At 41.5% G+C, this 13,648-nt stretch overlaps 1 protein-coding gene across 1 annotated transcript in view; it reads left to right on the top strand.

Annotated features, from left to right (window-relative positions):
• The first annotated feature begins 796 nt into the window (after nt 1-796).
• Nucleotides 797-13,648, top strand: part of LOC146678392 (RNA polymerase II elongation factor ELL-like) — a 37,239-nt gene continuing 24,387 nt past the window's right edge. The window contains exons 1-2 of the mRNA XM_085385461.1: nt 797-970; nt 1,517-1,564. Of these exons, the coding sequence (XP_085241587.1) occupies nt 833-970; nt 1,517-1,564 (186 nt within the window). The 5' untranslated portion in view covers nt 797-832. The remainder of the gene's footprint in view (nt 971-1,516; nt 1,565-13,648) is intronic.

Genomic DNA, 13,648 nt, shown 5'->3' with positions numbered 1-13,648 from the left:
TGTCAGGAGTTATTTGTGACGGAAGGATAGCAGAAAAACTGAAAGGGAAGAATTGAAAGATGGTAGTGAGACCTGCTATGTGTGGATTGGAGACACTGACAAAAAGACAGGAGGCCGAGCTGGAGGTGACTCGATTGAAGATGTTAGAGAGTTTTCACTGGGGATGACCAGGATGGACAAGATTAGAAATGAGTGCATTAGAGGTACAGCTCAGGCTGAATGCGTTGGAGACTAAGTTAGACAGCATTTGCAGAGGAGTGTTGGTGGATATATTGGACAATGAATTTTGAGGCCATCCAGAGGGTTGAAGTGAGAGATGAGGATGCTGGGGATAGGGTGAGAAGGAGGCAGATGATCTCCTGCTCCTAAAGAAAGCAGCCAAAAGAAGCTCTCCAGCTCTGTTATTTATTTTTATTTCACTTCTTTTGTTACATTTCAGATAATTGAGTTACTTTGTCTTGTTATTTTTGTTACTATTTTATTTAATCGATCTGTCTTAAATACATCTTATGTCAGAACGCTTTAAAAATGGCATTGATAGTTTTACGAACCAGAATAAAACAACAAAAAAGTCTGACAACACTGCTTACACGCATGCATTTTTTTCCTTCATATGTAAAATGGGTAATTATGGTTTTCCCCTTAGCTTTTATTTAATTATTAAGCGTTTAGTTTTGCACATTCAGCCTGTGTATCGCCACCGCTCGGAGCCATCAGTTCACGGCGCTATTGTCACCGAGCGAGGCCCCGCCCTCGGCGTGACGCGGCGGGGAGAGCGCTGAGCCGAGAGAGGAAAGCAGCTTTAATTGCACAGCAGCGAGAAAAGCCAGCGATGGCTTCTCTCAGGCAGGAGCACCAGTACGGGCTCTCCTGTGGAAAAAACAACAAAAACAGCCCCAACAGGACGCTGTACCATGTCAAGCTCACGGACACGGCTATCAGAGCGCTGGAGGCGTACCAGAACCTCAAGGTACCTTTGTGGTTTGTTTGTTTTCTTTTTGTGTGTTTGGATGTGAATTCATGCGTCAAAGTTTCTCTTTTATCTTCTTTCTAAAAATTTCCACTACCTAATTATTGTTAAATTGTTTTTCTGCGTTTATTTAGCTCACGCTTTTAATTTAGTGTGTGTTGAGGTTGTGGCTCCGGCCAGTACAGTTACTTCTGACTGAATCAGTTGGCTTCGTGGCTGGGTAACATACCAGAACTAAACCCAGTGATTGTCAGGAAAGACGAGCCCCTCAGCTGTTTGCTGGGAAACCTTCCTGGTGCTGCTTCAAAGTAAAGCAGAGAGGCAGCACTCTGCATAGTTATCTAATTGACAAGTAGCCTAGTTTGTGTCATAATTGGCTCCAGTGGAGATCATTAACAGCACACAGGCTTTATTGATTGTGTAACTTGTGCTTTAATCTGTTTAAATGTAAGATAAATTATATTTACTGCACTAATTCAGATTGCATAATTCTCCAAAGACGCCTATATGCAACTACAATAGCCTCATTTTCTTTTTTCTCATTAGGGGTCTTTATCAAGTGAGCCATCAATATGTTTCAAAGGGAGCCAAGGGGTAAGTGTGATCATATTTATTTGTTTGTTTTCACATGTGCACATAACTGTATTTTTATGCTTCTGGGATTTCAACCCCATTTATTTGTTAACTAAATTGAAAAAGCCTGCATTGTTGTTCTTTAAATGAATAAAATAGCAACATTTCTAAAAACAGGAGCAAATTGCTCCTTAAATTCTGCTGCCGAGCTGTTGTCTCCTTCTGACTCACACTCTCCACCATGCTGCCACCCTCGGAGCGCTCAGATGGGAGCTTATAGCTGGTCTCCTCCAGCAGATAGGAGGCATGCAGGTTACTGGGTCAGGCTGTGGAGAGGCTTTGTTGGGTCAGTGCTGGGGGAAGAAGTAGGGGAGGGAGAAGTGCGCAGTACACTGACAGAGCCAGAGTCAACAGTGGGGAAAGGAGTTATTATGAGTCAAATGAGGAGCATTAATAGATACAAATTAGCCTTGTGCACCTTGTTTCTACTTTGTAAAAATGCAAGTTAATGTTGCATGTGTGTCGCTGGACATCAGGACAGCAGTGCATTAGCAGCTTTCTTTGGCTCGTGAAATTCAGCCATAATCTGCAGTAAGCAGCCTGAAGTATGCGTGTTTTGACTCAAGTCGGGAGCAGCTGTGTCCTTGGGGAATAGTTTCTTTTCAGGCAATGCTAATTGCACAGGCTGGTTGGAAAGAGTTGAACCCCCCCCCCCCCCCCCCCCCCCCCCCCTTTCCTGTCATGACAAGATGAGCTGAGTGGTCCTGAGCTTTATGAGGGAGTGGGGGGGCAGGGTATGGATAACCTGTAAAACCTGTAAATGTGAATAGTGGTGGAACGTTTGCTGCTTCTAATTTGTGTATGTGTGTGGGGGGTTTTTTGGGGGTTTTTTTTAAGTTTAAGAGTAGTGAAAACAATCTTTTACTTTTCTGACAGTAAGGTGTGGTGCCTGTCGTTTTTGTAACTAGTCCAGGATTTTTCTAACCTGCGTCTGACCTGACTCGAGCTGTCACAGAGGATTGATTCACATGTCGGTACCTCTTTGCAAGAGTTGGAGGTAAAGAAGCGGTCAGTCGGTTCCTGTTTTTGTTTGTGTTGTGCTCTGTACGGACTGCAACTCCCATTAGACAAGGCAATGATACGAGTACGTATGGCAGTAATTTAGAAAACGAATGCTGCAAATCCGAAGCTGATGGCGTGCTGAGAAATGCCTGCAGTTAGAATACAACCAAAGATGATAGTTGGATTCCCTGTTTTTATTTATTTTTATTTTTTTTAATAGAGAAGCTGTTGTGCGTGAAAAGTGAGTTTCATTAATTTGGGTTTGTCCTGTGCTCCATGCACGAGGGAAATGGCAACTGACTTTATATGGAAGTTTTGCTCAACAAGGTGGCGTGTTGGTAGTGATAGAGTACTGTGCAAAAGGCTTAAGCCACCCCTAATTTCTGTTTATTTTGTGAGGAAAATTGGAAATAGGTGCTTTCATCTATTTAAACATGTGGAAACATACATGGAAATATAAACGCAAAATACAGAGTTTGAGAGTCAGTATTTGGTATGACCACCTTTATTCTACAACGTAGTCTTTTCTTGCTACTTGTGCAGTTACCTCAGATTTTTCAAGGACACACTGCACATCATGACGAGAGATGCCAAGGTTTCTACTAACTCTTAACAATGGCTATTAACGCTGCCTAAAGATAAAGTTTAGGATTGGTTCTTTGTTAAGTTGTCTGTTGTGTGCAGACACTTTTCATCCCTTAAGTGCATAAGTTACGTGATTCACAGGGCAGTGTTAAGTGGATTACCAAACCAAAAATAATACAATGAAAAATATTCTTCTGAAAAGATACAAGGACTGGACTTAAAATGAGTGAAAAATCAGACAGTTTCACAAAGAAAAGCTGGAGAACTATTGCTCAAGAGCAAAAAATTGTGAGAAAGTCTGGCTCCTTAGAAGCAAAATATACAGAATTGAGGGGTGGCTCAAGACTTTTACACACTGGTGATTACTATTAGTAATACTACTTGTAGTCTTCGCTATTGTCATTAATATTACTATTGTTGTTATTGTACTGTTATTATTTTTAATATACATTTATAGCAGCTTAAGAACATACTTTACAAAGTGCTTAGACAAGCAAATTCACATGTGTTACTCATAAAAAAAATCCAAATCACAAATATCCATTACTTTGCTAATTATCCTGCATCCAGCACTGGTAGCTTTGTTTTGTTCAAATCAGCTTTGCTCTGATTATACTAATGCTTGGGTATGCACTGGTCTCTGGTCGCTGCATTAGTTACAACAAAGCAGTTTAGGAGAGACTTAAGATAAGATAAGATAAGATAGAACTTTATTAATCCCTCGGGTGGGTTCCTCTGGGAAATTCGACTTCCAAAAAAAGCACAGCAACGACCGAAGTTACAGTTACAGAACTGTTATATATATATATACACACACACACACATATATATAAATACAGAGACAAATATAAATAAAATATACAAAGGGGATAAATAGAATAAATAGGAATAAAAAATAAAAATACAAGTGAATTGCACATTTCAAGTATTGAGTCTATTATGTGTGTCTCATTGCTGTTGCACATCATGTCTGAGTTTATGTCAACAAAATGCTGACTATAGTTGACTTAACAGCCATGACTGTCATTAACAGTGATTTTCTGAAAGTTAAACTGAGCTCCTTTTAATGTAAGGAATGTGTTGAATACTCTGTCATATCGGGAGATCTGAGTGAGACATTATTTTTTTCCCTGACAGTTCATCTGCGCCTTTGTCATTGTGATGGCTCAGGGATCGGAGAGAATCTGGCACTCCTCCCAAATATACGGCACAGATTTATAAGCGAAACGAATGTTTAGAGGTAATTACAGGAGCTGTAACGCTCTTGATTACAGCGTGAGGCATCATGACTTCAGTATGCATTAGCTCTCCCTGTCTGCCTGGCTCAGACGTTGATAAATGTGGGGATATACGCGTGTGTGTCAGTGGCACACTTTTGCTGAAGTAATAGCTAGGTTAATGACATGAACTCTGACCTGCTAATTTTCCCGTCCCATTACAAGTTGGGAGTCCTACTTTTTCTGTGTGTGCCAGTAATTGAGCAGAGAGATCACACCTTCTGTGTTAAAGCGTGTTTTAGTGATGCAGTGAATGGCACATGTATGCACGCGTTAGTATGTGTGATATAATTTTTTCTGCTTGCTTTGGCCTGGGTGTTGGCAGGATGTTTTTGATTTGGGTTGGTGTGATTGTTTATCCCTTGTGTGGTCTACAGACATGATTTATTCATATCTGACCTCCTCTTTCCTGTCCTGCCCCCCTGTGCCCGGTGTGCTGCAGTCGTTAGCCTGGCAGGACCAGCGTCGATCCCTTAAGGTCCATCTGCATGTGTGCCGTGTGTTTGTTTGTTTCTTTTGCCGGAGTGAATGAAAGGAGAGGATTTTGGCACTTATTTTTCCACAAGTGTGTGTCTGTGCGTGTGTTTAGCCTGCCTATGCTGAGTTCCCGAGAGTCCCCTCTGATTGTGTGCCGTCTCCTCTGATTTGAATAACAATGAGCGGGGGAATGCAGGCGGTGTGTTGTCACCCTGCCTGGATCACCCAAAATGAATCAGGTTTTTCAGACTAATGTGTTACAGTCGGTCCAGATGTGTTGTGGCCTGCCCCGAGGGTTTGTTTGTGCCCAGCGTGATAAAAACTTCCCTGCTGTGGATCTAATGGAGTGGGGAGTAACACAGCAAACAGCTTTCATCTTAACCATTTAGTTATTTAACCATGACCAAAATATAAAAAACATTGATGGTACTTCTGTCACATCATTACTGTGTACTGTATGTGGATTATCTAAACAGTTGCCACAAAGGCACTGAAAAGTATGTGTTCTGCCCAAAAAAGTCATCTTGAGATATGATGAAGTTGCAAACCACTGCAACTAAGCTGGGAAAATCTGTCAGGCATTTTATAAATTATACATATAAATTTATACATTATACAATACTGTATTGTATGTGGCACTGATTATATATTTTTTCCCTACAGTAGAAACAAGCATCATATTTATTGATATGCCTTTATTTAAACAGGAAACGTGGTTGAGGGGTATTTTACAAGGGAGATTAGAGGGGTTGTACTACAAAACAAAATTAATGTGTTAGCGAGCTTAGATTTATGAAGGTGTCTTTCTTTCTACGTGGGTCAATCTCTGTGTTAACTTGTGCTGAACACACAACGTGGTCTGGAGCAGAGTTTTGGTCTAAAATCTAACATCGAAACTAGAGCAGGGCGATATGGCCAAAAATATTTATCTCGATATATATATTTGAAAATTTGCGATAACGATATAACTGACTATATAATTGATGCGAGACAAAATACAACTCCACAACTTTACTAACGCAAAAACCCATCTATTTATTTTCACTTAAACAAGCAGCTGTTTTTTATGTGCATTAAAGCTATATAAAGATTTAACAGTGCAAATGCAAATTCCTTGCTGAAACTTTAACCAAAAGACATTTCCAGTTGAAATGGGCTGACATATCCTGAGCATAAACATGTATAATATCCACTAAAGTTAAAAAGAGGTGCCTTGCAACATTAAACTGCAGTGTGCCAAATAAAAAAAGTCAAATACGTATTTTTCGGACCATAAGGTGCACAGGATTACAAGGCACATTAACCGAAACAAAGCAGTTGGATAAATCAAACTTTATTCAACTCATTCTTCTTGCTTCCTCCACTTCTGTACCATTGATTCATTAATGCTGTATTCTATCACAGCTGCTCTATTCCCATGTTGTTGCAGTATATTAATGACTAACCTCATATTGTGGATGGATTCTCTCAGTTGTTCTCCTGACTGAAGTTTGGTCCGTTTACAGCATCCTGCCATGCTATTGCATTTGTCCCTAACCATCAGGAACCTTCACGTTAACTTTTATCGAGTGGAAAAAAGTTAGCATTCATCCTCCAGCTTTACTGTTTATGTTATGCTAACATAGCTGTGTCGCTAGCACATCATTATATACCACCTAGTCCAACTTCAGTAACCCTACAAATGTCACTGCTATTTAGTTTTCAGTCTTCATTGATGTTGGAAGTGATAGCATAGCTGTACGTTTGAATTATTTCAGAAATCTCTCAGTCAGAACATGCTATATCATGTTTAGGTAACTAGCGAAACTAGCGAGCTAACTTCCGCTAACTTCCTGCTAACTTCTAACTCCGTTAAATGTAATAAATTCTGTTTTCATGGATGCCTGGATGTTAAACTTAATCGTTACACCTGGTAAAGCAGCAATGCTGATCAATTTATTAAAGATGAAAGAATTTAGACAGTTTTTAACTATTAGTGATGCTGCAGTGTTCGTTTGACTTTGGCACCTGAAGTGGACAGAGTTTTGGTCCCAGATTACTCCCAGATTTACGAGCACCTTAGTCCGTCAAATACAGTAATAACGACGGCCCGCTAGCATGCTCTAGCAAAAATAGTGCTTTGTTGTGTATCTGACAGACAAAAGCTAAACCAGTTCCACACCACTGAAGTTGCACCATTTTTACAAACCAATTCTGGTTCATCTGTTTCACTCAACAATCCGCTTTGCCTCTTCTCATTCTCCGTTGCTGCCATGCTTTTCGGTCATGTGCGCATGAAAACAAAGGCACTGCGCATGTGCATTTTACCCATATTCTATTGCGATATTTTATTTTCTTATCGTTGCCCAACATTCTACCGGTATTACCGTGAGCGGTATAATATCGTCCAGCCCTAATCGGAACTTTTCATAATTCTTTTATTTACAGTGTGTTTAAAGTTCTGTGTTCTCTGGGGAAGGAAAAATGTTCATAGCATGAAGCTTTTAAGCTGCAAGCCTCAGTCACACATGTCTGTAGACTAATCGGTAATGACCTCTAGCAACTACAGGTTTCTATTGAAACGTGAGTATTCCTCAACCATTCGGTGAGCGGCTGCTGGAGGTTTTGGAGGAGTTGGTAGGTGAAATTGGCTACAAAGTCTGTGGATAACTTATTTAGCACGTCACAAATCCATAATAGTTCCAGTAAAGTAAAAGTTTAAAAAATTTGCAGTTTTACTACAGTTTACGTTCATTGGCACCATCTTGGGTTGTTCCAGATACAATTCCAGATCCAAATTCCATCTGGGAGCTTAGAACTTCCAACTTATTCAGCAAAACACACTGAGGCAACCTGCTGGCGACTAAAGCAACTGAAAGTACATGTTAGCAGTTTCACCTAGCGACACCAAGCAACAGCTCACCAACCAGTCCAGGAATAGACATTTTCCCTAGCAACCAGAGGTTGGCAGGGGGTCACCAGCCTGTCTCTTGGCCTGTATGACTTACGACTTGCTAAAGCCACTGAAGGAAGCCCAGCTATAAAGTTTCTGCAGCACATACTGCATTGTCAGTGGAATTTACATACTTTCAGTTGGTGATACAGAACATTTGTAGTGTTTTCATGCTTGGCTTTAATCTCCAACTCCAAGAACAGCAGCTAACAGAGGTTAGGTTAGAAAATTGATCAGTTACGTTTATGGCTATTTATCACCAGTGATACCTATTTAAGCAATAAAATTTCCCTTTGATCTGACGACATATTAAAGTGGTTTGAATATCTAATTTATTAGGATGATCACCCTAAGTAACCTGACTGACTATATTAATGTTTAAATCCAAAGGTCGATGTGTAGCTGTTGTCTTGGGTGGGGAATCAAATAATGTGCCAGGCGCACCTTTTAATGTGAGCATGTCCAGATCCTGAAGCAGAAAGTCTGAGTTAACAGAGAAAGTCGATTACCACCGTTGTGATACCAGTTATCTGACTGAGCTTTTAAGTTTAGTTAAGGGAGCTGAGATGAATGAAGTCTAGCTGTCTTGAGCTTGCTTTGTAGTACATCGTCTGTCCAAGCTAGCACCCATGCCAACTTAAAGCATATTTTTTTAAATGCAACAAATACAACATAAAATACAAGATATACAAAATGCATATGAAATCTAAACACCCACAACAACAAAATACCAGGCCTCTCAAGAAAAATGACTGCACACCTCCTTCAGCATGTTTAGAAAATGCTGTCTTCTGAGGGGGAAAAAAATCAGTGCTCTTTCTTGTGAATATTCTTATGTGCTGACCAGATTATTTATGTGTTGGTGAGGTTTTTTTGTTTTGATTTATTTTAATAAAAAATGCGGGCGTTCCTCTGAGATTCATTAGCTCTGGAAAAGTGTCCTCTGTCCAATCAAGCAGCTCGGAGATCCAGAGCACATTTTGGTTCACTTATCCCGATTCCTGTCTAATTCCCTTATGTGAAAACTTCACACACAAGTTAATGAGGTGTAAAGGGCCACTTGTCTCTCCCCGCCCCTGCACACGTGCATCATGGTACGTTGGGTAACATACCCTTCAGGGGAGGATCCTGCTTAGTTTGGAGGGTGGAAGGAGTGACATTTTGTCAGGAACAGTGACCCACAATTTGTTGAAGTTGGCAGTCTGGCCCTCGGGCACCTGCCAGAGATGTATCGTTCTTGGCATTATAGGGGGGAGAAACCTCGAGGGATTCTTGTGGCGCAGCACCACTTCCTCCTTTTCCTTCATATCGGCCTCTTCCGCCCCAGTGCTGGAGCTTGCAGGTCTGGCAGCAGCTCTGCCCCTCTGTGAAACTGCAAATGAAAAGGAATGGAGGGTGATTACAGGCTGGGGCTTGATTACATGCACTGTCTCCCACTCATGGCAGCCACATTAATCACGCAGTGTCGGCATGTGGAACTCAGCAAGAGAGAAGACACAGTATAGCTCCAAGCATTGACTGATTGACTGTGGGATCATAAACGCACGCCTGCATAAAAACACTCAAAATCACTGGTTTCTCTCTTTGTATGTTTCTCTTCGGCTCTGCCACCCCCTGCCCCCTCTCCTCCAAGCAGCCTGAAACACAGACACACATTGTGTTTTGTATCTCTGTCCTCCATTGTGGAGGGGACTTGTCTTAAATGGCATGTGTCAACTTGTGGCCCTGGGAACGATTCGGCCCTTTTGTTTGCGATGAGATGATGAGAAGTAGTGTTTACTGAAGTGTGGTGAGGATGAGGGTGGTGGTTGGCTGGCTGTCTAAGCGTGTGTGTGTGTCTGTCTTTAAACCAGTGGTGGAGATGTTTGGCTGATAGCTACACTTTGGCCTTTCTCCCCCTTCACTCTTATGAGTGGCAGTAATGCTGATTACGCCCCGGTGAGACGAGCTGGAGCTGAGCCTCTTTGCTCATGCTGGATTAGCACAGACACACATGCACAGTTTGCATTAGCAACCAGTTCAGAGTGACTTGCCTCCTGCTGATAACAGACAGTGGTGGTGGCGACAGGTTTCACTCCCTCCTCCACCTTCTCCTCCTCCTATCAACCAGAAAGGGAAGCAGTGCCATGGCATCTCACTCTGGAGCCGGGGAGGCCAGGACAAAAGACGGCCTGTTTTCAGAAGGCCATTACTCAGGCTGCAGAGGATGTGGAAACAATAGCCTGCATGAGATCTACACCCAGACCCCACATTCAACCAAAAGCTAGCAGGAAACATAAGCCCTGTGCACCGACAGCAGTCTCTCACAGTTTTTGTTCAATTGACTTTATAGTTTGATAAAGCCAGGAAAATGAGCCTTTCCCGTCCTGCACCTTCAACGTGTGGAGACATTTATGACAGTAGAGAGTGAACTGTGGCTCATTAAGATACAGTCACCACAGAGGCTGACAGACTCAACTTTTACTGTGTCAAAAACCCAGCAGCTGATTCTTTTCCTTCAGGAACAGCTGTGGGTTGCATGGGGACTATTTTTCAGGTAGAAATTAAAAATCTTGTGTGTGCAAGTGAGTGGCTTTGTCTGGGATGAAAGTTGTTCAGTTTTGAAACTCTGTCTAATTAAAATGGAGGTTTTGCAAGATTGTGCAAGCTTTACAAACTAAGATTCAATGTTTAGATATGCTGGAAAGAAGCTGTCCAATGTCTGCAAACATTGTCAGTGTCCCTGGTGCATCAGCTTGTTTTTGAGGTTTGAAATCTTGCAAATGCGGACTTGTGAGGATGTACATTTGCACTCATTCTGCTCTCGGAGCAGTATGTAAAGACAGCCACTTTTCAAAGATCTGCCCACACACTTCTGAGCTTCCAAGTCATGCAATTTATGGCAGCGTTATCTCTCAGCTGTGGTCTAAAACTCAGAAACAGACGGTGTGGGGAAAAATAAAAAGCTGGCATTGTGGAGGCAGGGGTACTTACTCATAAACTATTGTTTGCCTTCAGCTGAAGTACAGTGTATTTACTGCGTTAGGTGGGATCAACCTCGAAGGATAACTCATTTTGAATAAAATTAGGGTGTAGCTCGTTGTATACCTAACTATGGTGGGTAAGAGTTATTGCTAGGGTTTTTTTTAAGAATTAAACAAAAAAAGATTGCATGGATGCTTTAGTGATCAAGCAAGTCTGAATCTGTAAACTGGACCGAGCCAGACAGCGCACGGAGCCATAAATCCCGCTCACGTGCCCGTCATTGGTGAAACAGTCTGTCAGTCGCACCTAACCCAGTCATTATGATGTGCTTAGACTATAGTTACACATGCACTGAAGCCGTGAACTTCTCTAGACATTACTCATCATCTGTATGCAACAATGCAAAAGTCTGATTAGATGAATAGACCTTAACCTGCCAGTTCTTAACCTCCCACCCTTTAATGTCCAGTGAAACACGTGTAAGGATAGCACGGGTGACTGCAGCCATCCTACTATGAATACTTTCCGAGGTAAAGGGCTCTTGGAGTATGTAGGGTTGGGTTGACAACATTTCATTTAAAATAAATCAGAACTGCGTCACAACACCACCGTAGTTCACCTGCTATGTCAGCTTGCTGCTATGTGGCAGGTCTGGCTTCAAAAGTGAGTCGAACCCCACAGACTGAAAAAGCCCGACTGTACAGCGTTAAAAGGCACGTTTACATCCCAGTTTAAGGAACAGCTTTAGCCTCTATAGATTACTCTATAGGGGGGTTTAACTAATGACTTGTTTTATAGTAGAGACCAGGCAAAAGCTTTGCGCTTCAGTTTTGGTGAATTAAATTGTAGTGGGGGGGTTATTTTCAGTCTTGTTTTCCGCAGTAATTAGCAGATATCTATCTGTATGTTACACCCAGCTGTTGGACTGTTGTGCTCACTGGATTGTGCTGCAGTTTGCGAATGCGGTTTTTTAACCAAGCCTGCCAATGTTGGTGTTTGCACTCCACGCTTCGTTTAAAATAATGGAGACTTGAAAATCTGTAGTACAAAACCAGTGAGTGCCATCACGGAGGCCACGTACATCTTTTATACTGCCTGTGGCCTAAACCACACGAAGCATGTAGCTTGAATGCTTTTGAAGTGGATTATTTCCTGCTGTGTGCTACGTGCAAAATGTCTCTCTTTATTCTCCTTGTTTGTTTCCCGTCACATGAACCTGAAAATACAACTGCTGTCTCATTATCTGACAGTATTTTGTCCTAAAACTCATTAAACAAATTTAATTCTTGCCAGGATTTGACCATCTGTACATGAAGTTGCATTATAGATTATAATGGGATAGTGAGTAGCACAATACTCTTCAGCAACAAGTTGCAGCTTGTATGGAGGTGTACAAATGCAAAATTTTGTGTAAACATAAAATATGTACTTCTATTTATTTTTTTCGTTTGTTTGCACAGATGTGGCATTCAGCTCAACATTCAAGAAACCGAGAGAAATCCAAGTATAGATTTCCCAAGCCTTAAACTGCTGCTGCGTTCCCTTACACAGTCCAAGGGGGTGAAAGTTTAAATGTCTGCTCATTTATTCGGCCTAATATGTAACATGATAAATATGGAAAGATCATGATTAAAACTGTTGGAGGCCTGAGGGAATGGATTTGTGTGTGCAATAAAGGGAGTGACCTACTCTTGGTGCAGAAACTGAGATCCGGAAAATTACATTAAAGTGAACACTGCAGTTAAACTCGGTGCTCATTTATCACTGCGTGGCAGTGTTGGGTTTCTTATTTGATGGGCTGGTGTGATCACACAGGTGTCTTTATTTAATTAGGCAGATTTAGATTTGATTGACTGATGTCTCTTTCCTATGAGCTTGCACATTTTAGTTGGGAAAATGGCACCTTTTACGACCATTTTAACCTGATTTTAAATCGTTAACAGTTGAAGAACACGGATGAAACGGAAAAGCTCAAAGGAAACGAATGGTGAAACCTATGACAATGATGAGACACAGACTGACATTTGGACTTTGTACCACAGACCCGATTTAGGAGAGGCATAATATTTGATGGTGGGGGAATTAGTGAAAAGGCAGAAACTGGAACAAGGCTGCCCAACTGTCTAACTTACAATAAAAAAGAATGATGAGTTCTGTTATCTCTCGATTTGGGATAACAGAAACATTTGTCAGATTCAGGCTCTGCTTGCTTTGCCTCTTTGCCTTGTGGCCTCTGGGGTCACCGAGCATTACTGAGGTCAGAAGTCTCTTTCAAAGCAATTTTTATTACAAAAATTTCTTAAGACGAGACCTTTGTTAATATTTGTAGAATACCTAACCGTCCTGATTACTTGCGCCCTGTTTGGTTAATCTGGTTTTCTTTTTGCCTCATTTAAAAAGCACAAAGATCAGAAGCAACCCCACAGATTCTTTGAATATTTCACTTCAGAGGAAGACAATAAATATTTCATTATTCACGGTCAGTTGAACTCTTAAAGTGCCCAGTCCTTTTGTTCGAGCGCCTCTCTGGGTTTGATTTGCAGTGTTTGTCTCTCAAGAGAATACGCTTGGCTTTGGCATGGGCCCCAGTGGCTGGGAACAAGAGTGATTGTTGTAGTTTGGACGGTGGGGATCTAGATGTCTGCCTGTGGAGCGGCCTGTGACAAAGTGGAGAAGCAGTTGTAATTCTCTCCATTTGTCCCATATGTGTTTACCTTTTTTTTGCACATTGTACACATTATTCTGTTTCTATGTATTTGCTATGATTTGCTATTTGTCAAGTAACATTGCTTCACTCACTATCCCGGG

The sequence above is a fragment of the Rhamphochromis longiceps genome, linkage group LG1 (genome assembly GCF_057381845.1).
Source record: "Rhamphochromis longiceps isolate RC_006_pf linkage group LG1, R_longiceps_female_GT1.1, whole genome shotgun sequence".
NCBI lineage: Eukaryota > Metazoa > Chordata > Actinopteri > Cichliformes > Cichlidae > Rhamphochromis > Rhamphochromis longiceps.
Note: the sequence above shows the minus strand (reverse complement) of the source record. Positions and strands in the feature narration are given on the sequence as shown.